This window comes from Desmodus rotundus, chromosome 9 (genome assembly GCF_022682495.2).
Source record: "Desmodus rotundus isolate HL8 chromosome 9, HLdesRot8A.1, whole genome shotgun sequence".
In the NCBI taxonomy this organism is placed as follows: domain Eukaryota; kingdom Metazoa; phylum Chordata; class Mammalia; order Chiroptera; family Phyllostomidae; genus Desmodus; species Desmodus rotundus.
Genome location: NC_071395.1, coordinates 48,952,982 through 48,980,239, shown reverse-complemented (window position 1 = coordinate 48,980,239; position 27,258 = coordinate 48,952,982). Strand labels below are relative to the sequence as shown.

The following is a 27,258-nucleotide window of genomic DNA, read 5'->3' as shown; positions in this document are numbered from 1 at the left end:
TCTTTTAGGCAGCCATCACTCATCACCTTCTTGGAAGGGACTCCTTTTCCCTCTCCACACACCCACAGTACTCACAGTTTCTACCCTCACCACCTAGCATTATTCGTTCCACATCTACAAGGCACTCTTGACCCAGCCCTGGGCTTTAAGAAGTAATGCACTAGCCCTGACTGGTATGGCTCAGTGGGTTGGGCATCATCTCGCAAACCAAGATCACGGGTTTCCAGTCAGGGCATATGCATATGTTGCAGGCCAGGTTCTGGCTGGAGGCATACTTTAAAAAAAAGGAAAAGAAAAAAAGAAAGAAAAGAAAAGAAAAAGAAATAATGCACTAGACACACAGCAGCAAACAAACAAAACAGTCTTGAGAGAGAGGAGGGAGGGCAAAGAGACAGGGATCAGTCACAACTTTTCAGTTTCAAGAAACCGAATGCAAACTGACATAACCAAAAACCAAGGGGTCAGGCACATCTCAATCCAGGGCTTCCAGTAATAGGATGATGACAAAGTCTCTCTCCATCTGTCTAGAAGACTGTCACATTGGTGACATATGACCTTTGGCAGCTCTAGACTTATATCCCCCCAGTTAACAGGGACATTTCTCTCCCAAGAAGTCCCACCAATACCAGAGGAGGCTTGGGTCATGCCGCTAAATTTCGCCTTAGTTACATAGGTTTGGCCAAAGCAAACCAGTTCTGTTAGAAAGGAAGAAGAGGGTGAAGGGTACCAGGTAGATTCCTACCAAGTCCATAATAGCATTCCCAGTGGAAGGAACAGCTATTGTAACAAAGGCCCAGAGGCTGGACCATTGATGTTACTATAAGAAGCAATAAGGATAGAGACCATTTTGTTGGTAGACCAAAAGGTGGGAGGGATAGAACAGGAGAGGTGGCTGCCAGGTTGGTGAGTATTGAGTCCATAAGATTCCCTGGCCAGGTAGCTCAGTTGGTTACAGTGTCATCCCAATATGCCAAGGTTGTGGGTTCGATCCTTGGTCAGGGCACATACAATAATCAACCTATTTGTCCTGACTGGTGTGGCTCATGGATTAAGCACTGGTCTGCGAACCGAAAGGTGGCCAGTTTGATTCCCAGTCAGGGCACATCCTAGGTTACAGGCCAGGTCTCCAGTTAAGGGTGTGCAAGAGGCAACCAATTCATGTTTTGCTATTTCTCTCCCTCTCTACCCCTTCTCTTTAAAAACAAATAAATAGAAATCTATATATAAAAAAAGAACCAGCCAATGAAAGCATAAGTAAGTAGAACAACAATTCAGTGTTGTGCTCTCTCTCTCCCCTTTCCTCCCTCTAAAATCAATAAATTTAAAAAGAAAGCCCATGAGGGAATTAGGTGGTGTTTGAGGGCAATAGGAAGTCATGGAAGTCAGCAGGGGAGGAGCATGGCCTGACTCCATGTAGGGGATGGACTTAATGGGATGAGGCTACTTCTGAGGTCTGAGAGGAAAATGAGGAGAAACCCAAACATAATTATTGATCCCCTGCTCCATGCCCCACCACCTAGGAGACCCATGGAAGCTGCCTTCATGGAGCTTATAAAATTAGGTTGTACCAATGTTGAAACGAGTAATTACTAACTATTTAACAATTACTGTGGTACGCACAGGGAGATTGACAGTGAGCTAAACATGAATATAACAGGATGCTAGCCCAGTCTGGGATGACTTGGATGTCTTCTGCTGAGTGCTTTTAGTTAAGAATTTGGGCAGAGCTGGGCTGCAAGTACTCCTGGCAGAGGGAAATGCAAGTACAAAGGTCTTGGGTAGGCTCGAGAACACGTGTGGCTGGAGCATCATAATTGAGAGGCAGAGCCTCTCTAGAAGTGGTTAATGTTAATGGGGCCAGATTGTGGGGGGTCATGCTGGTACATGTGGGTGTTTGAGCTCCTCATGGCAACAGAAAACCCAGGAAGGAGGTGTTATCTGGGACTAGATTTGCATAATACTGACAGCTCCCCAGCTGCTGCATGGAGCTGGAGGGTGGCTGGAGGGGAAGCAGGAAGCCCAGAAAGGTGGTAGCTTGGACTTCAGGTGGTTTCCAGGGAGACAGAGAAGCATGTGGGCTAGAGGCCAAGAGGGCAGGCTCTACTGATGGGATGAGGTGGAGTGAGGCTAGGTAAGAGTCAAGGGGCTACCAGGTGTTTGGAGCCATTGAGACAGGGAGGCCAGGGGCAGGGCGTGGGTACAGGGGAAAGGACCACCAGGGGCCCTTCCAGCTGGGCTAACCAGTTCCAGTGGCCATTTCAATTGATAGTAGGGATGTTTGTACAACATTGTGATGAGCCTAATCCCACCGATTTGCACACTTAAACACTGGTTAAATGGCAAATTTTATGTGAGATATATATTTTACCACCACAAAAAAAAAGAGGAAAAATCTTAAATGTATACCAACTCAAACTGAAGAAAAGGAAAAATATACTTAAACTTCTTCAGTCACCTAGCCACATTACAAGGGCTCCACAACACCATGTGTCTAGGCTAGGGATGGTACAGACAGAACATTGCTGTCATCACAGAAAGTTCTACCGGGCAGGGCTGGCCTGTCTCCACTTCTCATCTCTGTCCAGGTCTTATTTCTTGGCAACGCTCCTAAGGGAGGCCCTGAAACTACAAGCCAGGCTCAGAATGACGCCTGGGGGCCTAAATTGCCTTCGTGTTGAATCCTGATGCTCACGTTATCAGGCAGGGTCCTGGCAGCAGCAGGAGCCCCTGAGAATGGATGATTCAGGAGCGTTGTAATGAAGGGGCCCTTTGCAAAGGTGTGTGCACAGCTGGGTAACTGACATGGGTGTGACACTACTGCAGAACAAGCAACAGCGGGGAACTGTCCATGCCCAGGCTGAAGGCTCACTTGGTAGAGCTGTGGCCTTTGGTTGGGGAATATAGAGAAGGACATATGGAGAGAAACACAACTTCTCACTCCTCCTTCTTCCCACATCGTGCTGGTCCTGTCACCGCTCCCTCCCACCACCACAGCTGACTCTAGCTGGAAGGCTGAGGACCCAGGTGGATTAAACTCTAGGGGCACATGAGCCACAGGGATTTCCCAGAGCTTCCCCCATCTCAGAAGGGCCTGGTGAGCAATGGTCATGGCCATGCTCAGACCACTTTTCCAAGGGCCGATGGAAAAACAAACAGAAGCAGGCTTGGTCCAAGACACCTTTTATGTACATGGTTTATTCCTCCCAACCCCCATGCTGCAATTCCAGCCTTAGCCACCCACCCTCACAGCATGGAGCTGCCCACAGCCTCCTCCCCAGAGGGCCTCCTCCCACCAGAGCTGGATCTCTGGAGGTGAGGTGGGGAGAAAGTGGGGAGCCCTAGCACAAGGTGATTGGTTCCCCAGAGACCTCAGAAATGTCCTCCATCCTGAGTAGGGACAAGGAAGGAGGAATGAGGCACAGAACTTGGGTTTAAATACTCATGAAGCTACACAATAGAAGACAAAAAAATGGCACACTCCAGGGAAAGGAGGCCCAGGGAGGAACAAAAGCCAGATCCCGCCCCCCAGTGGCGGCATGGTGACCCCAGGACCCAGAGGGATGAGGAATGGGACCAGGGAGAGAGGATTTGGGGCTACAGGAGTCCAAGGATGGTTCCACCCTGGCCTGGACCCCTGGGTTCAGGGCAGTGAGGATGGAGGAGCTCCTGCCCCTGGCAGTGCTCAGGCCAAGGAAGGCCTACAGCTTAGTCAGGTCCAGCTTCAGTTTGTAGGGTGGGGGACTGTCCCCAAAGTCATGCGATGGGGTAGGGTACAGGGGCCAGTCTGGCTCTACAATGAAGCCCTTGTGTTGCTCCAGGGTCAGGGGCTGTAAGGGAGGAGGAGGGAGGGCAGGCTACTGAGCCCCTACCCTGCAAGAGATCTTCCCACCCCGGATCTCAGGTCACTCTGATTAAAGGTGGGGGTGTTCTTCCCCCCCATTTCACAAGGGAGTGAAGAAACTTACCCAATGCCAAACAGCAAGTCAGTGGGCCCTGCCTCCATGGAGAGGGGGTAGACTTATCCAGAACTAGGGAGCAGCTCTCCCCAACCCCTCCTCCAGAATCACCCACTGGCCCCACCCACCTGGAACTTGAGGTGCTGGCCAGGAGCAGTCACCAAAGTGGAGCAGCTGAGCCATAGCATCACCAGCACAGAGAGGAAGAGGCAGCAAGCCAGAATCCAGCGAGGAAGCCCAGAGCGCCTGCCCAACATGGCATATACTCTCAGTGACCCTAGTGGGATTGGGAACCCTTCCCTCCTGCCCAACCCCACTCCCAGGATCCTGCCACCCACCGGGACATGCAACTGAGGAAGTCATTGTCCTGCAGCTCATCTGACTCCACCTTGGCCTTGCTATTGGTCTTGACTCGGATCTTGGCCTTCCTCACCTTGTCCAAGGAGCCTAAAGGGTCAGAGAGACAGGCTGTTCCTCAGTGGCCTCAGTCCTTCCCCTACAGGCCACAGCAGCCGTAAGAGAGGAAAAAGGAAGCCAGGACCTGGCATAATGGGCCATGGAGTCCTGGAATAGATCAGAACCCTGGGACGGACCATGAAACCCTAGCAAACAGACCAGGGAACCCTGGGAGATGGACTATGGAACCCTGGGCGACAGACTATGGAACTCCAGGAGTTGAGACAGAAATCCCAGTCCTAGAGGGTTCATTTACCAGGACTCCTATGGCAGTGGAGCCACCCCTGAAAGGGACACTGGTCTAGACTCAGATCTTACCTACATGCACCTCCAAGGCCTCAGTATGGGATCCCCGCCAGGTCACCTCCACTCGCTGCAGATGGGACCCCTCATGCCCTAGGCTCTCTACCACGGGCTGGGTCTGGACCAAGAATAAGACAGCACAGAGAAGTCTTTTAGAAAGGCACCACCTTGGTTCTGGGAAGCACCTCTCTTTGCCTCTATGGGCTACACTGACCCATGCTCAGCTGGCACCTAGTTCCACTGGGTGCAGGAAGTACAGTCTTCCACGGGGCTGTGATGTCAGGGATGTTGTTCCCTGCTATTGTGGGCCCCTCAGTGTGTCTTGACCCCAGGCTCCTGCTCCTGAAGAACATGATCCAGGCCAAGCCAATAGAATCACAGGGATTGGCTGAGAGGTGCTCACATGACCCAGCCAGGGCCAATCAGAGTAAATTCCTGCTTAGTTAAAACTCTAGAGAAGTAATTTAGAGCCTTAGGCATCCACCCTGCTATGAGAAGTAAAATGTTTGCCTGGGAATAAAGCTAACACAGAGGAAAACAGAATCAAGTGGTAAAATGAGACATGGAACCCTTGAATCCAGCTGTGTCTGAAGCTTAATTGATTGATCACTTATACATTTTGCATTTCACGAGCCAAGAATGATAGTATCCTGCCTTCTTACCCTGACCACCCACCAACCACTCTGGTGTGGCCCTTGACAGACTCCTCACCTGGAACACCACCACCTTCCCATTGTCAGTCTGCAGGTAATATGTCCAGGTGGAGGAGATGAAGCCCTGGGCCGAGTTGACAAGGTCATTGCAGAGGGTGGAAAACAAGTCCAGGAACGAAAGAGCCCTGCTCGGAGCTTCCAGAGCCTTTTTCTGCCAAGCGGAAGCCCAAGGCACGGAATGTGATTGAGGTAGGGCACTGACCAATGGGAAGAGAGCTGGGCGAGTCCACTGTGATTGGACTTCACCAAGTGGTTTGGGGCAACAGGGCTTCAACAGGGAGAAACAGACTCCTGCTGTATTTGGCTGGCTGGGTGCCCTCAGGGAAATGGGTTGCCCTCTCTGAGCTCTAGAATGGGAATAATTCCCTTCCATTATGGGGTTGCTACAAGATTTCAACTAGACAATGACACAGCACTAGTGCCCAATATATAATAGCTGCTGTTATTCAAAATGTTGCCATCACCATTATTTTTCTTTTGATGGTATCAGAATAAGAAGGAATAATAGTGCTCTGTGCTTTTATGAACAGTGAAAGACTAGAGCAGGTGGAAGAAAATGAAGAGAGGTGGGAAAGGGCTCTGTGCAGAATCCCAGCCCCTGGGTCTCTGGCTAAGATTAATTATTTCCCGTGCCTCAGTTTCCTCTGATGCCACATTGCCTAGGTTCACTCATGACTATGAGTGAGCAGTTATTATTTCTCCCCAGGACGGTTGCTGTGGGGGGACAATGTGTGTGTGTACTTGGAAGGCTGCTTCCCCCTGAGCCTCAGTTCAAAGCTCTCCAGATGACTAGCCACCTGTTCACAACAAGAAAAGTGTTTAACCAGCACATGGCATGCAATAGATACTCGATAAAGTGAGCTCTGGTGGCACTGAAGATGAGATAGTTGAGGGATGGTTATAAGCCCTGGTGGCACTGGCTTCAGATGCCACCATGCACACAGCTCTGTGAGACCTTGGACTCCTTAGGTATGACACTGTCCCTGGTGCCTCTGGGCAGCACAAGGAATTTGGGACAGGCTAAAGTCAGGCCCGGACCAGGAAAAATACTTGATAAACGGTGGCTGTTATTTAGTTCCTGCAAGGTGGTGGGGAGGGGTGGTGAGAGGGTACTTCCCATGTCACAGAATGACAACTGAGGCTTGAGGCTTGAGATGTGACATGCTTGATTGAGGATACCCAGTAGGCAAAGAATGGATCAGAGAGCCTGGGAGACTCTGGACATGAGTGTGGATTTGCAGGGGTGGGGGTATAAGCCCAGAGAGGCAGGTGGGAGGGTGCCCACCTTCTGCTTGGACTCTGGTTCAAGCTCCAGCTCAGGGTTCTGGCTCCAACAGCCCTCGCTGCAGGCCTGCTGCTCCACCTCCTTCACATAGGCTTCCACACAGGCTGCAGGGGCAGAAGAGGGTGATGGGGAGAGGGCAGACTTCCCAGGTCACCTGTCCCCACCCTGGCCCACTCAGCCAGCCCTTACCTGCTTCACACTCAGTTTGTGTGGCATTGGGTTTGGAGCTCCTGGCCACGAACCGGCAGATGGAGAAGAGGCGACAGCCTCGCTCACAAGCACTGGTGAAGACGGCCCTGTCATATTCATTCCGGGACTTGGAGGGGTCGTCCTGCTCAAGTTCCTCCTAGGAGGGGGGTACAGGGCTCAGGCCAGAGGGAGGGGGGAGGAGGTGGGTGCCGGAAGTACTCAGGGGAAGAGGTAGAAGATTTGGTTCCCTTTCCTCAAATCTAGGGAGATTAGGATGATGCTAAGAATATAAATAGTGGGGGTCTCAGCTCTGAGGAGGACAGAGGGGGAGGGGGGAGGAAGATGGACAATGGAGAATGCTGGTTTCAGCAAAGGTTAGAAAACTGCGGGAGATGGAGGAAAATTGGCCCCCAAAAGGCTCCAGGGAAGAGGGGGGAGATTGAGGGAGATTCTCAGGACCTGAAAAAGGGGGAGGAGGCTTCCTCACCCTAGAGGCCTGTGAAAATTGGGAAGGAGCCTGGTGGGGAAGTAAGGGTACAAGTGGGGGCTGGTAACTCTGAGTGGGTGTAAGGAGGAATATGTGAGTATATGAAAGCTCCTCGGGTGGGCGAGAAGAAGGGGCCTGTCTGGCCTGAAGGACGTGAGGGTTGGGCACGCCAGGGTCCTTACGCAGCAGAGTGTAACTGGAGTCCGCCAGGTGGCATTAGGATTCTCAGTCCTCGCCTTACCCCATCCCCGCTAGGAGGGACACCCCCCTGCCCCACAACCCCGCATTCATCCGAGGGACCCGCATCCCAGTACCCTCCCCCATCGCAGGGCCCTCCCAGTCCTTTCCCCAAGGCAGAAACACCCGCATTATATTGGGGGACTCGGGTGTCTGCGCTTGCCCCCTTTCAAGGGACCCCAGCCCTTCCCCCACCAAAGGAACTCAACCTCACAGGAGAGACACCTAGCATTTCCAACCCCTTCCCCCTCCTAGGAACGAGTCTCCTGCTCTCTACAGAGGGACCTGAATCCCCTCCCCCTCCCCCATCAGGTGATCGAGGGTCTTCGGGCTGGCGCTGTAAGCGCGTCACCTGCGAGGGTTGCGGAACAGGGTAGCGATCGCGGCATCGCAGCTGGCAGCTCTGCGTATCCCCGAGCTGCGGGGCGAAGGGGTCGCGGGCTGGTGGCGCGAGCGTGGCGGGCAGAGGCTGAAGCAACAGTAGCAGGAGAGGCAGCAGGGCCACCAGAGCCATGGCTGGGCCAGGCGCAAGGGGCGCGGGACACCAGCTCCCGCAGGCGCCGAAGATGCGGCGGCGGCGGGGACCGGGTCGCTGACGTCACCCGAGCGAGGCAGCCTGGGAAGGGAGGGCGGAGGATGCGGAGAACGGGCGGGGCAGCCGCTCTGCTGCACCTCAGGGGTGCCGGCAGGTGTATTCCAGCCCCTGACGTCTGGTCTGTCTCGGGGGTTCCCTGACACCTCCCTCGTATTCACTGGGGAGAAGCTCTCAGCCGGAGCTAGGAGCAAAGGCCAACAAATCGGGTTATGAGATAAGAGGGGTTTATTCGCCAGGGTATCGTGTAGGACCAAGCCAGGTAACCGAGGCAGAAGGAACTGAGGAACCCTGGAGCAGGGAGGGGCTTGTTAGGAGAGGAGGGAGGTGGGTTGGAGCCCAGTCAGAGAGCAGAGGTGCAGGGTAGTGATGGTCTCAGGGCTAGGTCAGCCAAGGCCTAGGGAAGGTCCTTGGCATTATCTCCTTTGACACCTGAGTCAGGGAGTTGGTAACTTGTGCGAAGTTTGCCTCCTTAGGGAAGCCCTCTCAGCCCCTTCAGGGCTCCCCCAGCCTCGCCTTCCTGTGGCCCAGCCCCGATCCACATCTCGTGGATCTGACCCCTACTCCCCCACACTGGGGGGCCTTCGGCCTCAGGCCGAGTGGGATGGGGTACAGAGCTACAGATGGGGATGCGGAGGTGCTGCTAAAATTTCTAATTCTCTTGGGAAAACTTGGGACAAACGGACACTTCTGGTTTCCATAAAAGACCCACTCCAAGTGACACATTGTAGCTCCGTGAATCTAGCGTTATAAGGTCACTCTAGCTAACTCTTCCTCATGCTTGGGAGTTGGGGCGCCCCTCTAAATCTGGGTCGTCTGCAAAGACGACCGCTTCTCGCTGGCGTGCCCTTCACAGGTGCCTGCCAAGGCCGAGCGTCCGCCTGCGCGTCTTCTACGCCCCGCCCCCGCAGACAGTGTGGCAGCCGCGCGGGGTCTACGGGTCAGAGGCCGCCGCAGGTTCCGGCCCAGGAGGAAGGAACCGGGTAGATGGGGGTTGGAATGGCGCACGCTTTCTCCCGGGTCGGCCACCGCGCTTTCATCTCCGCGGCCTCCGCCGGCCCCACGTGGCTTAATCAGGCGCGGCTGTGCCTGGTGAACCCCGAACATCTGGATCCCGGCGCGCCCCTCCCCTTCCCCTCCCCGGCTAGGCCGCGGCGACCCTGCGGCGAGGGGCTTCAGCCCCGACTTGCGCGAGTGTGGGGGAACCCCTTGTCTAACTCACCGGGCGTCAGTCCCGAGCCTCGGAAAACATCCCGATTTCACTGGTGGGAAACCTAGGCCCCAGGACCCCTCGGCAGTTAGGATTCAAGCCAGTTCCAGAGCCCCGTACGCTTAAGCCTTCCACAATGACCGTCCTCCATTCATCTCAAAACACTTCCCAGGCATTTTTCTTGTAAGAACCCTGTAAGGAAGTATTGATAGCATTTCCTAATTTACAGATGAGGAAACTGAGGCTTAGGGTGGCCAAGAAGTGGCCGGTCCGGGTGAGGCACGTGGAGCCTAAGAGGCGTCGCTTAGAGCGTAATAGGAAGTAAGGACATCCCGAGTCCTGCGGGGGTGGGGCGGGAAACTGAGGCAGGAGGGGTTGGACCACTGGCCTAGGTCTCCGGAGAGGAATGAAAAGGTTTGATTGCAGCCCCCCCTTTCTGCTCCACGAAGCCAATGGGGGTGGGAGCGGAAGGAGGACTTGACCTCGGCCTCCCAGGTGAGCCCCCTCGCCCCTCCTGCAGTTCCCGAGGGAGCAGATCCAGGTGAGGGGCGGGAGGGCCGGCGGGCGGCCAGGGTCGGATTTCAGGAAATCCGCCGACATTCCTTCGGGGCTTAAGAGGGAAAGTTGACTCGGCGCCGCCCCTCATCCCCCCCCCCCAACTTCCTACCCCCCGGGGCGGCCCGGCGGGGGCGGCTGGCTGGGGGCTCTGCGGCCAGCCTGGGTGTGAATCAGCGGCGGCCCAGCGTCCGGGAAGCAGCGGTCGAGGTCAGAGCGGGCATCGGACAAGCGCCCTTTGTCCCTTGCCGCCCTCACCACGACCCTGCTGACCCCCACCCCCAAGTCGGGTACAGGCTGGGGAGAAGGCACGGGCTCTTGGCGCCAGAGATTGCTGACAATGGGCAGGGAGGGGAAAGGGGCACAATGTCTCCCTTCCTCAACTGCCAGCGCCTCCTGAACCCCAGATATCTGAGGTTCTCCAGGGTACTAGAGGAGAAAGGAACCCAGGCCTCCATGGCCCAGAGCACTGGCCCTGACCTGGATCTGGGCAGCCCTGGGACTCCCACCCCCAGTGCCTGTAACCCAAGCGACCCAGCTCCCTAGGCTCAGCCTCCTAGGTGGAAATGATAAAGCCCCACTGTCTTGTGCACACAGGTCCTGAACCTGATTCTGCTGCCATAACCCCCCTGTCCACCTTACTGTCACCACCTCCTGAGAGCACTGACCTGAAACACAAGGTCAGGGGAGGTGTCTCTTGGGAGGGCAGCTCTTTGCCCTCCTCATTCCCACTGGCTCTGGGTCCTTACGAAACCCTAAATGTGCTGTAATCACGGCCTCCTCCCAGTGGCGCTTCCGTGCCTTGGAATGACGCAGGGAGCTGGGGCTGAAGGGTCTCCCTCAACCTAATATTTAGGTGCAGAGGTTGAAAGACTAAGGAGCAGGCCTTCCCCTAGTCCATGTGGGGCCCTCCCTCCATCTGCCCCCTCAGTACATTCCCAGCCACCTTCAAGGACTTGGGTCAATATTTGCTAGAAGTTCCATCAATGCTGGTTGGTTCCTCTTCCTGTACAAAGAGGTGGTGCAACTGGGGAAGAAGGGGTTAAGCCACAGGGGCACTAAGGGTAAGAAGGGTGCACCCAGAGGTCAAATCTTTCCTTAAAGTCAAAGGTATGGGGGTCAAGGTCACCCAGAGAGCAGAGGGCACACTCAAGGACAGGGCTGGACAACACTGGGAAATCCAAAGGATCCATACCCTTCTATAGATAAGGACCAGGAGGGCGGAGGCTAATACTAGCTTGAACCACACAGCACGCTAGGGGCATAGACCTGGCTGGGACCCCAGGCAGCATGATTCGCTGGGAGTGAGTTTTCTTGCTGCTTGCTTGGAGGGACGGAGAATTCTATGTCCTTTCATTTTGCAAATGTTCACTGAGCTCTTCTTCTGCGCTGGGCCCAACGTGAGATCCTAATCTCACGTTGGGCTCTCAGGGTGCTCACAGTCTAAAGGAAATAAGTCACCAGAGAAAACCAGCATTTGAAGAACTGTGTTCTATTTAAAAGGGGGAAAGGGATACAGAGTGCTCGGGGAGGGTGGGAGGTCCTTTTAAAAGGTGACATTTGATCTGCGACCTGATGGAAGAGAAAGGACTGACTGGGGGAAGATTTGGGGGAACTGCATCCCTGCAGAAGGAACAGCAAACATACAAAATCCCTGCCTGATGTGTTCGGGGAAACGGGGCTGCACTGGCTGGAGAGAGTGAGGGAGAGGAAGGGGAAGAAGAGGAGGGGAGGAGTGTGACAGGGTAGAGGAGACTTGCTTCACTTCTTTTAAAAGCTCCCTCTGCCTGCTGTGCAGATGGGGGCAGGAAGGTTACGGGGAATTATAGAAGGAGGCTGGGCAACACCCCAGAGGGAGATGGTGGAGCCTGGACCCATATGGGGTGGGGAGAAGGGGGTCAGAATTTCAGGATGGGGATGTATTTTGGAATCACAGCCAACAGGATTTGCTGATGGATGGGACGTGGGGGATGCACAAAGGAGAGAGTTGTCACGCACGCCTCCAGGTCTCTGGCCTGAGCACCTGGGTGGATGGGGGAGCCTTTTTCCAAAACCGGGGAATGACTGGGGGAGGAGCAGACGTTGGAGGGAAATATCAAGATTTTGCTCCAGAAACTAGAAGTCCTCCGAGGAAGGAGTCAAACGTTGAAGGGGGAGGAAGGGTGGCATGAATCCTGGTCACAATTCCATTCAAGAACTGCCACCTCCACTTCACCTTCTAGACCACCCACCTGGCCCCAGAATTATGGCCCCATTTTTCAGAGGTGACAAACTGAGACCTGGGGACCACCTTTGTCCCAAAAGCACACGCCCCCAGTGCTCAGTGCTATGCTAAGCACTTTAGATTGTGGGGCACTCTGCTGCATTGCATTTTCCTACAGAACCCCTTAGGCTGGCTAGGAGTCACACTCACTGTGCCCAGGGAGAAACTGAGGCATATGCCTGGCCGGTCCCAGTAAAAGGCTTCATTTATCCCCACCCCACCTTCCCCTAGGACCCCATTCTCCAATTCTCTTTTCTGACTCTTTGGGGAGTCAGTTGGAGACCTAAGTAACAGAGGTGGAGGGGGCCTTGAGCAAACAAGGTTGAGGCTCCTGAACCCCCCCAATCACTTTTATTCCCTTGGCTAATTAGGGACATGGGTGAAGGGTCCCGGCCTCTAAGGGCACGCGGTGAAGGGAGAGTTAGAGACCTTCCCCTCTCAGGACGCACGGCTATGGGCGGGGCTTCCACCCAAACCGCCCGCGGGGCTGGAACTCTCATTTCAGGCGCCCTTCCACGGAGGCCTTGGGGCTCAGGAACTCTTATCCAGGGCGCACTGGTCGGCTAGGGACCGAGAGCAGTGGAATGAGGCGTCCGGGAACAGGGTCCCGACACCCAAGCAATGGCCAAAAGTAATAACACTGAGAAGGATTCCTGCGCAAAAAAAAAAAAAAAAAAAGTAAGACAAACTAGCATCGCTCCCGGCAGCCGGCGTTACCTGGAGTCGGCGGGCGGCGGCCGCCGGAGCGATTACTCACTGCGTGGCGCACCCCACCCGCTGGCCGTTGAGCGGATTTTTCCGTGGGGGGTGTCAATGAGTCGCGGGGGGGGCTCCTTACCGCTTTCCTCCTGGACATCGCTATCGCCCGCGGGCTGGACCCTCACAGGGCCCCGTCCCTGCTCCCACCGGGGCCCGTTTCCCCCGTCTGCCCACGCGGGAGCTCCCTCCTGAGGCCCCCCAGGCGCCCTGAAGAACTCCCGCCCCATCCCGTGCGAGAGGGACAGCTGACCTAGAGTGAGGGCGGGAGGACTCCGCGCTTCCAGCTTTTTTCCCCCGTCTTCCCTCCAGCAAAGCCTGGGCCGGGGGTTGCCGCAAAGGACGGAGGAGAGGCGGGATGCTGTGAGAGGGGGGCCGTTGGGCCGAGACTGGTGGGACCCGCGCGCCTCTGGCGTGGAAGAGTAGGGGACGACTTTCAGGCCCCAGGGGAGGAAGGGGGGCTGGACATGGAAACTGGTGGGGCTCAGGGACCACTCAGTGGTGTGTTGGGACCAGAGCTGGGGTGGGGGCTAGACAGAGGATTACGGCGGCGGTGGGGAGAGCGGGCCAAGGCTGAGGGCCACAGGGGACACTGAAGCGGCACGAGGCCGAGAGCAGGGTGCAGGAAAGTGGGCGGCAATATGAAATAGAGTTGGGGGCGCCAGGTCCCACATTGGGTGTGCGGAGCCTGGAGCGGGTTGGGTTCAAATGGGAAGTCCCGGGCCCGTAGGGGTTGGGTGGGAGGGGGTTCTGGGCCATGGGACGGGGTGAGCGGTGCGCGGGGCGGTGCGCGGCGGGGCGGAGGCCGGACGGGTGGGGCGCGCGATGCCCGCGGGCGGGCGGGCAGCGGAGAAGCCGATGCGGGGCCCGTCGCTCCCAGCCTCCCCCAATTGCCGGGCCGGGCCGGGGGCGGGGCCGGGCGGGGCCAGCGGCGCATTAGCGCCTTGTCAATTCGGCTGCTCAGACTTGCTTCGGCCTCCCCGCCCGCGCCCAGCGACGTGCGGGCTGCCCAACCCGCTCCCTCCCGCGCCTCGCGCCGCCGCTGCCGCTGCCTGCCGCGCGCCCCCGGCAGCGCCGGCCCCATGCCCGCCGGCCGCCTGGGCCCCGCCGCCCAATCCGCGCGGCGGCCGCCGCCGCTGCTGCCCCTACTGCTGTTCTGCGTCCTCGGGGCGCCTCGAGACGGATCAGGAGCCCGTGAGTACCCAGCGCCCTGCTCTCCCTTTCCCGCCTGGGAGAAGAGAGTGCGCCCTGGGGGCAGGCGCGGGGGGGGGGGGAGGGAGAGCAGGCGCCACCTGGACAGCCCGGGAACAAAGGAAGGCGCCCCCGGCACGGCCCTCGGGGCGCCCTCACCTGCGGGGCGCACAGCGCAGCAGTCCACTGGCCCGCGGGTCTGGCTTCCGCGCCCGAGGCCTTACCTGGGCCGCCTGGCGGAGGACGTCTGGCCCGGCCCCCGGAGTATCGGGGGCCGCGGCCTGGGACCCTCTGCATGCCGGGACTCGGCGGGCGCACGCAATAGCGTCCGTGGACTCCGAGCCGCGGAGACCGCGGGGCACCGCTCCTGGGCGGGGGCGCACGCTGAAGGCGCGCTGGGTGCCGGCCCCGAGCACCCCCCGGTGGAGGGATGAGCCCCACGAGGAAGGCGGGGCGGGAGGGGGGCGGCTCTGGCCGCCTGGCGCGCGGCCCGGGGTCCCCGGGGACGCGCCTCTCCGCGGGCCGGCGGCGCCGCCCTCCCCCGGCGGGACACCGCGCAAGGGGGTCCGCGGAGTCCCAGTCACCGGGGCAGCTCGGAACTGTTACCGGTTGGGCTGCTCTGGGCTGGGAGCCTGCAGCAAGAGAAATTTTTGTGAGCCAGTGGGTGAGAGAGAGAGGAATCGGGAGCCAGCGAATCCGGGCACCGCGGACCCAGCCTTGGTGGGGGGGGGGGGGGCCCAGAAACCTACAGTTGGGCAGGCCAAGACCCCCGCCCCGTCGGGAGCTCCTGGCCTCGGCACTCTCTGTCCCCCACCCCATGGACACCCTTTCCAGGACATCGTCTCTACATCCAGACCCGCTCTGGGACACACCCAGAGACACACAAAGACGTACTGGCTTGTGGCCCGTCACCCTGGCCCTCAGACGCTCACACTGAATCCCAGATGCACATTCGCACACCATCGGGGAGCGCACGCATTCCATCCCTGGCACACACACTTTCGTGGTCACACACTCATTCCTCAAGGGATATAACACAGGAGCACACACGCAGGCAAAACCTGCCCTGGACACTCATAGTCACTCCGCACACTACGTCCAGACATGCAGGTCACCTCAGGTGGACACTCACTGCTGCCCAGGATGCCCCACACTGCAAGGAGCTGTCTGTAGGCTCCCTGTGGTGCTCCTCTAGAGAGGGCAGGGTCCGGGCACCCCCTAGGGGCACTTGCTGAAAACCCAGCAGTCCAGGACGCCTGGGCAGGTGAGGGGCTGCCCCAGGCCCTCTCTAGATCCCTGACGCCTTTGCCAGACAGTGGGCAGCGCCTGTGAGTGCCAGTGTTCATAGCAGGCTTTGTTTCCAGCCCCTAAAGCAGCAGGGAAGGTGGGGGGGGGGTGGCTGTTGTACGTGTGTTTTTTCCTTTAAGGGGAAAGAAATTAAATAAAAGATTCTCACACCTCGGCAATATGTTTCTACTTACGGTGTGTCTTAGCACCTGACCAGCAGGCGGGTGGGTCGTAAAGTCTCTGCAGGTACCAGCAGGATGGGAGATGGGAACCCCTGTGGGGACCCCAGGATGAAGGCCACCCTCCTGCATTGCTTGCAGAGAATCTCACACTTTTCCCTTTTAAAACACATGGTGTTCCTTTTTAATAACGGCAGTGGCTCCAGATTGGAAAGTGGGGAAGGGAAAAACTTTTAAAGGCCCCAGCTCTGCAGGAATGGCAGGGAGGCAGGGATGTAGGATGGGAGGGCTGTCCAAAAGCCTAGCCCAGGGACATGCTTTGGGGAGCCTTCTAAGAGGCCCCCCAATCAGGCCAAGGGCCCCCTAACTTCAGTGGGCTCTTCCCAGCTGCTTTGCCACAGAATGTTTGCATCCCAGTCTTTAGTGCCTTGGCCCATTATTTGGGGAGTGCACGGCCAGCCAGGACCTCAGAGCTGGGAGGGGCTGTAATCCTAATAGTTCCTAGGCACTCTGGACCTTGCAATTACATTTCATTACTCTCTCCAGCAGGTAGATATATTTTCCTCCCATTTTATGGAAGAGGAAACTGAGAACAGGAGAGGGGAACCCAATTGCCCAGGTGACCCATCAGGGATGGCACCCACATTACAAGAGGAGAAGGCCTCCCTCTGACCTTTCCTGCTGGAGTTTGGGGGGGCGGGGGGGGGGGCTGGCCTGTCCAGGCCCGCCTGGCCTTGCCCTCCCGCCCTGTCCCCCGCCCAGCCCTTGGAGGGCAGCTGCAGCTGCTGGCAAGCAAGCAATGCTAGTCCAGGCCAGGTGGGTGTGGCAGAGGGGCAGTGCCCCCCAGCGAGGACCCCCCAGAAAGCCCGTTCCTGACTAGACTTTGACGATGGGTGGGGCAGCAAGAGGGATGTGACCCACCCCCCAGGACTGGGAGTGGGTCTGGGGTCCTTGCAGGCCGGGCCTGCCCACGTCTCCCACCCTGCTGGAGGTGGGGGCAGGCAGGAAGTGGTGGGTGGGCCGGGGCAGAGATGCTGGCACGCCCGAGTTCATGCAGGAGGAATTATGAATTAGCCAGCGGCTGGCTGCCTGGGACCTCCAGGGCGGCCCCCTAGTCCCCACCCCCACCCCGCCCCAGCCGCCCCCGCCTCCTCGGCTCTGGCCCGCTCACCCGGCTCCTTCGCACGGATGCTGAGACCTCCGGAGAGCCCTGGGCCAAGCCTCAAACGCAACTGTGATCCGAGGCCCCAGCGAGATATGGCCCTCAGGCCAAGTTAGCCCCGGAAAATCGTCAGGGCTGGCCCCTGGAGCCCTGTCCATCTGACCTCTCCCATTTAGGGCAGTGAAGGCCAGCACAAGGCAGCCGCTGGCATGGGGGTGGAGGAGGGTTGCTTCTAGGGGGCCAGGATCATCCTGTCCTTGGCGGCCATCTCAAGGAAGCTGGCTGCCCTCCCCTCTGCCCCCCTGCAGTCAGTCCCTTGTAACTGTTGCCTGGGGATCCTTTAAAAATGCAAATCCCTTCCCTGTTCAGAATCGGAATACTCCCTACCAGTCAGGCCCCTGCTGACCTCACAGACCTCATTTCTATTATTCCTGCCCCAGGACTTTTGCACTTGCTGCTCTCACTGCCTAGATACTCTATCCTACATATTTTTGTGGCTACTTCTTTCATTTTATTCAGGTCTCAGCTCAAATGCCATCTCCCTTGACATGCCTCCTGGGCCATTGAGCTGCTACGACTGACTCGTGCTTTACTTTGTCCCTATTCTCTTAGATATTTATTTCTTCTTTTTCCTGCTGCTCTGTTGGATTCAAGACCCACAAGGGCTGGAATCTTGGGTATCTTGGTCACCCTGGTGCCCCAGCTCCTGGCACACTGTAGGTGATCAGTGAATGAAGGATTGAACTAATGAGTGAATGAGTCCCTACAACTGCTTTTGGTGGAGGGAGGCTTCTTTCCAGAGATGAAGAGAAGTAAAGTGCCTGGACCGAACTTCCACAGTGAGCTGGGGGCATTCGAACCCAGGACAGCCTGACTTAAAGGTCCCACAAGGTTGTTCTTAGGACAATATTTTCAGTCCTCAAATAACTGTGTGTGTTCCACACCATGATGCCCACTTCCCAGAGAGGTAGACTGAGACTCAGGGAAGGGTGCCAGGGGCCTGGACTGTGAGTACCCACCCCCTTCTCTGGCCCTTGGTTTCCCTGTGGGTAAAACAGTCTCCTCTTACCTTCTGATCTCCAGAAAAGGGAGCCCTGGACATCCCTGAGGGCCAGTGCTCAGCACCCAACTCACAGAACCCAATTTAGGAGTCATTTTCCAGAATCTGATCATCATAATGGCCATGGGGACCAGGAACTTTCTTGTTCCCATTTTGCAGATTAGAAAAAATGAGGCAAAGGACAGAGAGAGTCAAGGGACTGAGTCAAGTCCCTTCGGACGGTGGTTGGGGACCTAGAACTTGCCTCAGTCACCTTCCATTCCAGCATAGAGCAGGACTTTGGAGAAGGAGAGAGCTGGGTTTGAATAGTGTGTCCTTCCCTCAGTCATTGACCTTAGGCAGGGGACTTGATCTCTCAGAGCCTTGAGTTTTTTAATCTATAAAAGAGCAGGACTTTCGCCCTGGTCAGGTACCTCAATTGATTAGAGCATCGTCCAGATAGGCCAAGGTTGTGGGTTCCCTTTCCAGTCAGGGCGCATACAAGAATCAACCAGTGAATGCATAAGTAAGTGGAACAACAAATCAATGCTTCTGTCTCTAAGATCAATCAATAAAGCATGCTGGCTTAAAAAAAAAAAAAAAAGGATTTTCATAGGGAGTCCCCCACAGAGACACCTACTGTGTGTGAGGCCCTCAGGATATATGAGCAAGGACTCACAATCTTTTATTTCTAATTGCCAAAAATGAAATGAAATAATAAAAGAGGAAAGCAGAGAGTGTAGGGTTCATGAGAACTATATGTAAAACAAGAGCGACTTGAATGTGAGTGGGCATTTTTGCCTGAGGTTTGTAACCACTCAGAGCCTTGAGCAGGTCAGTGATGAGGTGGCTTGGATGAACTGACCGAACCTGTTTGCTTATCTGTAAAATGGGAATAATAAGCCCCGGCCGGTAGCTCGGGTTAGAGTGTCAGAGTGTCGTCCTGAAAAGCTAAGGTTGCAGGTTTGATATCGGGTCAGGGCACACACAAGAATCCACCAATGAATGCATACACAAATGGAACAACAAGTCGGTTCCTCTTGCTCTCCCTATCTCCCCCTTCCTTCCCTCCTCCCTTCCTTTCTCTAAAATTTAAAAAAAAAAAAAAAAAAAAGGGAGGGGAAGATAATAGTAAAGAGCACCTTTGCAGGATTGTCACAAGTCCTGGAGGTCCTAGCATGGTGGGGTGCAGGGCAGTTCTATCCCAGGCCTGATAGGGCCCTCTTCTCTGACCCCAGACACAGCTGTGATCAGCCCCCAGGACCCCACGCTTCTCATCGGCTCCTCCCTGCAGGCCACGTGCTCAGTGCACGGGGACCCACCAGGCCCCACGGCAGAGGGCCTCTACTGGACCCTCAACGGGCGTCGCTTGCCCCCTGAGCTCTCTCGTGTGCTCAACACTTCCACCCTGGCCCTAGCCCTGGCCAACCTCAATGGATCCAGGCAGCAGTCGGGGGACAACCTCGTGTGCCACGCCCAAGATGGCAGCATACTGGCGGGCTCCTGCCTCTATGTTGGCCGTAAGTGGCCCCCAGGACAATCAGGGGTAGCTTTTAGGGGCAGCATCTCCCTCTGGAGAGGGGCATGAATCATGGGCCCTCTGGCCCCAGGGCTGGATGAGGGGCATGGACGCTTGCATGGGTTGAGAGGTATAAGCCTCTAGGGTGGGAGTGAGCATCTGGAGAACCCCCACTTTTGCCCTGATCCCCAAGAGAGCTCTTGCAGGGGCATCATGACAATATCCATCCTGCCTGCCCTCCTTCCACTCTAAGGTGGGGACTGGCTGGTGACCAGCAGCTCCTCTGCCCGTCCTCAGCCAGTCCAGACCCTCAGCCCCTGCACCCCCCCTCAGTGCCCCCAGAGAAACCCTTCAACATCAGTTGCTGGTCCAAGAATATGAAGGACCTGACATGCCGCTGGACGCCGGGGGCCCATGGAGAGACCTTCCTCCACACAAACTACTCCCTGAAGTACAAGCTGAGGTTGGTGGTGGCCCTGGGTGACATTTGTCTCAGACTGGCTGTGAGGCCTTTACCAAACCTGCCCGTCCTCTCTGAGCCCAGTGTCCCATCCGTATTCTGGTGCTGTCCTAGTAAGTGTCCTCACCCTCCTTTCCCCTGCAGGTGGTATGGGCAGGACAACACGTGTGAGGAGTACCACACAGTGGGACCCCACTCCTGTCACATCCCCAAGGACCTGGCCCTCTTTACCCCCTACGAGATCTGGGTGGAAGCCACCAACAGGCTGGGCTCGGCCCGCTCAGATGTGCTCACGTTGGACATCCTGGATGTGGGTGAGACACCCCTCGGGGTAGATCCTGCCCCCACCAAGCCCAGCCATGGCTGCATCTCTGGTCCAACACTGATGGTTGGGTGGGGAGTACCCATCGATCCCTAGGCCCCTGAATTAGTCAGGATAGTTCCACTCTGAGGAGAATACCTGGCCTGGCCCCGTTCTCGGAAGCCCAGGTGTGCTGGAGGGCCCCCTCCCCTCAGCTAGGAGGGGGCACCCAGGTCTGAGGCACCCCAGGAAGCCACAGCCTGGAGCTGGGGGTGGGGGGCGTTCCAGGCAGGAGGCAGGAAATGGATGATCTGCAGCAGAATTGGGCCTAATCTAATTAGGGTGTTTCTCAGCCCAGAGCAGGCCTGTGCCTTAACCCTTTCGGCCCCTCTCCAAGGCCTCAGGGGGAGAGCCAGCTCTCCCTCCTACCCACAGGGCTCCCAGAAGGATCCCAGATTCCTCCTGGCTTGGAGTCACCCCTACCTACCCCAGCCTACTTTCTACTTGCTTCCTGAAGTCTTGAAGCTCCGGTGGGCATGTTCTCAGCTTCAGTTGTCCCTCTGCACCCAGCAAGGCTGTCATAATGATGACCTTTGTCAGGGGGGGAGGAGCTGGAGGTGAGGGGTGATAGCCCCCTGGCCTCCTGGGAATAATAATAATAATAATATTATCAGCTAGGCAGTGTCTGCTTTTGCAGAATTCCCTGAAGATAGGATTATGTTGCTCCTGTCACAGATAATAATGGTGATAACAGCTAACATTAATTGAGTGCTTCTAGGCGCTGAGTGTTTCCCGAATATTGTCTAATGTAATCCACCCGTTTTCGAGGGGGGCGGAGTGGGGAGAACGGAAGCAGGTGCCACCTAAGCCATGTGCTCTGGGATTTGAACCCGGTTAGGGGCCAGCCAGGTCAGAGGAGCCTGTGACTAAGCCCCGCCCCACCCCTCCCCCTCAGTGACCACTGATCCCCCGCCCGACGTGCACGTCAGCCGTGTTGGGGGCCTGGAGGACCAGCTGAGCGTTCGCTGGGTTTCCCCGCCAGCCCTCAAGGACTTCCTCTTCCAAGCCAAGTACCAGATCCGCTACCGCGTGGAGGACAGTGTGGATTGGAAGGTGTCTGCCCCATCCCCCAGCCCCGCCCTGGCCTGGCCTGACCCGCCCCGACCTGACCTCTGACCTTGCCCTTGCCACCCAGGTGGTGGACGATGTGAGCAACCAGACCTCGTGTCGCCTGGCGGGCCTGAAGCCAGGGACCGTGTACTTCGTGCAAGTGCGCTGCAACCCCTTTGGCATCTACGGCTCCAAAAAGGCAGGGATCTGGAGCGAGTGGAGCCACCCCACAGCCGCCTCCACCCCCCGCAGTGGTGAGCACCCCAACAGGGCTGGGAGTTACAGGAGCAGCCCTAAATCAGCCTGGGCTTCTGTTTTCTTCTTTTGTTTTGTTTTGTTTTCCCCCCAGGAGAGCAGAGGTCTCAAACTGGTGGCCCTGGGGCCAAATTTGGCCCCTGAATCTATTTTCTTTGACCTGTCATTTGAAAAAAAAAACCCCACACCTTTGATTTACTTGCAGACATTTAAAAACAGGAAGTTTTAACACACATGTCCTAGATGCCCTAGGAAAATTTTCTAGAAGATGTAATAGGGCACAGCCAGTGTTGCTTCACAGCCCCTATCAGCAAAGGGTGCCCCTTTATGCCTGGTCCTCTCTCTCCAGTTGCCTCATCCCCAACTGGCCCTTTTCACCCACCTGTTCCTCCTCCCCAGCCCCTAAGGGCAAGTGAGTTTGAGACCCCTGCTTTCAAGGTTCATAGGCTGCCAACTGTCCCTCTGATGGGCCTCAGTTTCCCCTTCTGACCCAGGTAGGGGGCTGGGGATGATCAGAGGAGCAAGAGGGGTCTGGCTCCTCTTGCCTTCTGGGGTTCCTCTTAGCCCAGGGAACATCATTCTCTCCTTTGTGAAATGATATGACATCTGTTACTTGAAATGTCTGGCTTCAGCTTACCCATCTGGAAAGTGGGGATGATAATGACTTCTGTCTCAGGCTGTTGTGCAGGTGAGATGCAATGCGATAACCCATGGAAAGTGCCCTCATAGTGAGCACCACCTAAGCCTCCCTCCCCCTTCTCCTCCCATGGTGTCACTGAAAGGGTGGCCCCCTTTTCTCAGGTGAGGACACTGGCCCCAGGAGGTTTAGCCAGACCCCAAAGTCATACAGGAATCTGAACTCAGTTTGCTGGAAGTCCAGGCCCATGCTTGCTCCAGAGATAATGGGGAAGCCAAGGCCCAGAGAGGGTCTCAGAACCAGGGAGGGGCAGAGCCTAGCTCAAGCCAGCTCCCCAGCCCCCCATTGTGGGGCCCTCCAGGTTCTGGGGTGGGCGGAGCTAGCTTGACTGGGAGGGGCTGAGCCTTGGCCCCTGCTTGTGCCCAGCACCTGCGATTCTTGCACGGGAGCCAGCAGGCGGCTGCGTCTGCAGAGGAGGCTGGGGAGACTGGGGGAGGCCAGCAGGGGCCTGGGCTGTGCCAGGGCCTGTCAGCGGGTCCCCTGTGTTATTTATGACGTGAGGCCGATGTCCTTATCCGCCGGCCTGTTCAGGGCTGGCTGAGTTGAGCAGCTGTACCGGCAGGCGGGCTTCCCATCTGGCCCTCCCACCCGCTCCCCATCCCATTGGCTCATGCTCCCAGGGGCTGTCTGTCACTCTGTCACTCTTCCCCTCTGTCTCTTTCGGCCTTTCTTGGTTTTGGTGTCCCTACATCCAGGCTTTCTGTCCCCCGACTTTCTCCATACCTCGTCCTCCCTCTGAATTTCCTTGGCTGACCCTCATGGCATTGGCCTTCCCTGTATCTCCTGTCTCTCTTTGTCCCCATCTCTCAGTCTCTGCCTCTGTTTCTCTCTCCCTTTCTCTGCCCCCTGCTCTTTCTCAGCGTCTCATCCCTTGGGCCTTGACCTCTCACTTTCTCCCCCAACTCCCTCCACTCACACCTGGCTCAGGCCACAGGAATCGGGTTCCTGGAGGAGATGTGGAGGAGCAGCCCCTTCCTTTCCCAACTCCCCCCCGCCCACCTCCTTAGGGGCGCAGCTGGGCTGCTGGGCTGGGCGATGGGGAGGACCCCGTCTGGCCTCATGGAAATGGGGGGGGTCCCCGAGGGGAACGCTGTCAGCCGCGCTGGGACCCTCCCTCTGCTGCCCGCGCGCGCCCCCTGTCGGTTTCGTCCTGACGCTGCCGCTCCGCCCTCAGAACGTCCGGGTCCGGGCGGCGGCGCCTGCGAGCAGCGTGGCGGAGAGCCGAGCTCGGGGCCCGTGCGGCGCGAGCTCAAGCAGTTCCTGGGCTGGCTCAAGAAGCACGCGTACTGCTCGAACCTCAGCTTCCGCCTCTACGACCAGTGGCGAGCTTGGATGCAGAAGTCGCACAAGACACGAAACCAGGTAGGAAGGAGGGACCCGTGGGCGAAGGATGAGGGGTGGGGCGGAAAGGTAGGTTTGCAGCCCCCAGACACCACCTCCTTCCTTCCAAGCACAGGACGAGGGGATCCTGCCCTCGGGCAGACGCAGCGCGGCGAGAGGTAAGGGGGGCCCAGGTGGATGGGCGAAGGAAGACAATGGCCTTCAGTTTTATTTACCAGCATTTACTTAGCACCAACTGTGTGCCTGACGCTCTGGCTTTTAGCCTAGTAAGAGCACCCAACTCCGTGGAAATGGGCAAAGTGGAACGTCATCCTCAGGAATAAATGAACATACTGGTCCAAGTTAGCATGTTTCAGCGTCTACTGCATGTGGCCCTTTGCCAAAGGCTTTACCTGCAGTACACCCCCTGGGATGGATAGATAGTCTCAGATGAGGAACCAAGGCCCAGGGAGAGGCAGTACCCTGCCCACGGTCACTCATCTGAAAGTGGTGGGGCCAGGATCTGAACTGGAGGGCAGGTGGGGGCTCCTCAGTTGCCCTGCAGTGCTGGCCCATCCCAGGCTCCCTGCTTAGCCTGGCTTCCCCTCTGCCTACAGGTCCTGCCAGATAAGCTCTAAGATCTGGAGCTGCCCTCGCTTCATGGAGACCCAGGGCCGCACCCAGATGGGGCCACCTCTGTACCCTCACTTCACAGTGCCTGAACACCCTTGGCAGGAGCTGGAGTGGGCACTGAGCTCCAGGAATCACATCTCTGTCCTACGTGCAAGGCCACCCTTGGGTCCACCCAGTGGGGGCGGGGGGGTGAGGGTTGGCCAAGCTGCCCAGAACCCCTGACAGGATTGAGGGTGAAGAGGAGTCATTACTTCTCTCACCCAGGACCCCACCAAAGAATCTTTTTAAATAAACGAGCTACTTAGGTGCCCTGATTGTTAAGGTGAGTTTGGGGCTGCAGAGGCCTGGGGTGAGAACTGTGGAGGAGACATAAGGACACTGCGATTGAAATCCTCGCCTCCCAGAATTTCAGACACTTCCCCCCAGGATTAGAACTATGTTTCTAAGCTCCTTGGAGAGTGTGATTCAAAACACCAGAGTTTGATCAGTCTGGCAGGAGTCTCCCACCCTCCATCCCTGCCCCTGTGGGGCCCCCTCACCAGGTATACACACTCCAGCACCCCAGGATGCAGAGACAGTAGAGCAGCTGCAGGTGAGGGGTTCTTTGTTTGTGTGAGGTACAGTGACCTCAAGGAGGGTTAACAGCTCAACGGGGCTCAACCCTAGCCAGCTAGCAGTCAAAGCTGGGTGCCTGACCCATTTCCCATGTCTGACCTCAGCTGGTCCCTGGGGAGTCTCCATCACTCAGCAGATTCTGCATCAAACCTGAGGTCCTGGAGATCCTCGCTGATAGCTTCCATGGTTTTAATTACCCTATAAGAGTGAGTGGGAACTATAAATAAAATCCAGATGGGGAAAATTAGCCTCCACTGTGCAGCTCTGAGGGGGGCTGTGGCAAACTCTGGGCTCTCCTGCCTGTCACCAAACCTCTAGGCAGCATTAGTGTCCAGGAGGGCCATTTGGGTGCCTGGGAATAGGGGTGGTCCTGTAGGTCACAGTGGGCAGAGAGAAAAGGTCATCTTGGGTGAGTGTATCCTATCAAGAGGGTGTACAGTGTTACTGTAGCAGATGAAGGGGTGTGCATGTGTGTGTGCTTGGGGGTGGGGGGAAGGGCAGGAATGTGCAGGCATGTGTCCAGTGGGGCCTGGGTGACGTGTCCAAGCTCCAAGTCCAGCCATGGGAGCAGGATTGGTGTCTGAGATGTGCGGCTGTCCCAGAAATGAATAGTGAGTCTGGTGTGGAAATGGAGGGTGTGTGCACTGGGGGAATGTGCTGTATCTGGGAGCCACCAGGTGTGGACTCCAGTGTGCACACCCTTTGGGTTGTGTGCAGGTCCAGAGGGTCTGATGGTGCCAGCCCTAGGGCACACCTGCCTGGAAGTGTGTGCCCGGCCCGTGTGCAATAAATCTAGCACGGACAGTCCACTAGTAGGAGGCACTCACTTCATCATCAGCTGGCACAGCTGCAGGGTGTCCCTCTTGCCCTGTCAGCTCTGGTGCCCCCATGATTGCAGCAGGGCCACCTGGTGCAGAGGGTAGGAGGGGCAGCAAGGAGGATATCACAGCAGGCAAAGGCTACTCCCTGCCCCCCCATATCAGAGAAGAGACACCAGAAAAAGTGAAGGGGTGGGGCCATTGGTGGGGAGTGCTTTGTGTGGGAGGAGCCTGGGATTCAGCTAAGAGGGACTCCTGAGGAAGGGGTAGAGTAGGCAAGCCCTAGAGTCAGTGCAGAGCACCCTGTAGCCTGCACGTAGCCGTGGTATGGGACTAGCAGCCAGCTAGGTATTGCTTGTGGGGGGCAGAGTAGTTGAAGGCTCGTGGTCTTGCGGGCGCTATAATCCCAGGGTGGAAGTAGGCCAAAAACCTAGACTGGGACCCTGATCTTGGAAGTGTGGATGGCCATGGAATCCCAAGTAGAGTGCAATATAGGCATGGCTTCAAATGGACTTAGTCTGGGAATAGTGCATTTCAGACGGAATTGGCTGTAGAGGCATAGTACACGGGGCCTTGGAACCTTGGGGCAAGAGTAGGCTCATAATTTAGGCTAGGGTCTAGGGTTACTCTGAGGAGGGGAGGGGCCTGAAAACCCACCGGGGAGTTGAGGACTGGACCTGAGGCATTAAGAAGAGCCAGAGGGGAGGAGTGTTGTGGAGGTGGGGGCAGGTCATACAGGACAGCATTAATGTAACCCCAGTGGACAGGTGGGGACCAGGAGGCCAGAGAATCTCAAGTGAAGCCTTAGAGGACAATTGGGGTGGGAAGAGGTGGGATCTGGGGCTCTGGGGTCGGGGGTTTTAGTGGACAGGAATCTTCTGGCCCTTTCCTCGAGGGCGCAGAGTAGGCCCAGCAGGCCAGAGCGGGAGAGATTAGGCTTTGGAGTAGGTGGCAGCAGCAAGTGGGGAGGCTGCGCACATGGCACAGGACCAGCTGCTGTGCTCTCTGGGGCTGGCCAGCTCGGCCTTCACCCCTAGCACCTCCCATGAGGCAGTGGAGGCCTGGGTCACTCATGCAGTGTGCACTGTGGTCCGGTAGCACATTAAGTCGTATGTTGGGACGCTGTGCAGGTACTGGCTGTGGCCTCTGTGGCAGAGGGGGTCCTGAGGCTACACCCTCAGGCTCTCAGACCCTGCACCAGCATCGGCCACATGAAAGCCCCCCCGTTAAAGTGTCTGGACTGGAGTGTGGAAGACACTGATTTCTGCAGAGGAATTAGGCCCAATGCCGCGTTTGGGGTAGAGACGCCCTGAGGTGTGCATCCTGACGTATTCGGGGTCCCCTTGCAAACCCTGCCCCGCCTGTCAAAGCAGCTGCACTGGGACCCGGCTGCACCCCCTGGCACGCCTACCTCCGATGCAAGCAGAGGGCTGAACCCTATGACCCCAGCTCACTCCAGTACCAGCACTTACTCCAGCTTGCAGAAGGCCTGTACTTGCTCAGCTTGCAATTGGTGGACGCGCTGCACCAGTGTCCAGACGTTGGAGGGGGACGTATAAAGCCAAAGCACCCGAGCCCGAATCACCCAACCCGCGCCCGTTTCTGCTCCACCCAGGTTCACACAAGGCCACATTGGTTCCTCGAATTCTGGTGCTCCTCTGGCTGCCGCA

The 27,258-nt window shown here is 57.0% G+C and overlaps 3 protein-coding genes across 6 annotated transcripts; 1 reads left to right on the top strand and 2 right to left on the bottom strand.

The window, feature by feature from the left end:
* Positions 1-3,175: 3,175 nt before the first annotated feature.
* TMEM59L (transmembrane protein 59 like) lies at positions 3,176-8,239 on the bottom strand. Of its 2 annotated transcripts, XM_024560937.4 has the most exons (8): positions 7,979-8,238; positions 6,903-7,059; positions 6,714-6,817; positions 5,427-5,579; positions 4,731-4,833; positions 4,295-4,403; positions 4,085-4,202; positions 3,176-3,827 (listed from the first exon to the last, which is right to left on the bottom strand). In XM_024560937.4, exons 1-8 carry the CDS (start codon positions 8,138-8,140, stop codon positions 3,699-3,701), a joined length of 1,035 nt encoding a protein of 344 aa, XP_024416705.2. In that variant the 5' UTR covers positions 8,141-8,238; the 3' UTR covers positions 3,176-3,698. The 2 variants fall into 2 exon arrangements, with proteins under 2 accessions (XP_024416705.2, XP_053767491.1); XM_053911516.1 differs by lacking the exon at positions 5,427-5,579 and having other exon boundaries at positions 7,979-8,239.
* Positions 8,240-13,919: 5,680 nt separating this feature from the next.
* On the top strand, positions 13,920-24,473 carry CRLF1 (cytokine receptor like factor 1). Of its 3 annotated transcripts, none has more exons than XM_053911514.1 (9): positions 13,920-14,196; positions 19,099-19,380; positions 19,713-19,842; positions 19,984-20,153; positions 21,096-21,253; positions 21,336-21,504; positions 23,377-23,564; positions 23,659-23,701; positions 24,140-24,473. In XM_053911514.1, exons 1-9 carry the CDS (start codon positions 14,085-14,087, stop codon positions 24,151-24,153), a joined length of 1,266 nt encoding a protein of 421 aa, XP_053767489.1. In that variant the 5' UTR covers positions 13,920-14,084; the 3' UTR covers positions 24,154-24,473. The 3 variants fall into 3 exon arrangements, with proteins under 3 accessions (XP_053767489.1, XP_053767488.1, XP_053767490.1); XM_053911513.1 differs by having other exon boundaries at positions 13,981-14,196; positions 23,654-23,701; XM_053911515.1 differs by lacking the exon at positions 23,659-23,701 and having other exon boundaries at positions 13,981-14,196.
* A 321-nt stretch (positions 24,474-24,794) lies between these two features.
* On the bottom strand, positions 24,795-27,258 carry REX1BD (required for excision 1-B domain containing). Its single transcript, XM_053911242.1, is given in 6 exon segments — positions 24,795-24,968; positions 26,246-26,265; positions 26,402-26,593; positions 26,596-26,744; positions 26,747-27,018; positions 27,061-27,258. Coding segments are annotated over 6 exon segments (867 nt in total). The 5' UTR covers positions 27,222-27,258; the 3' UTR covers positions 24,795-24,895.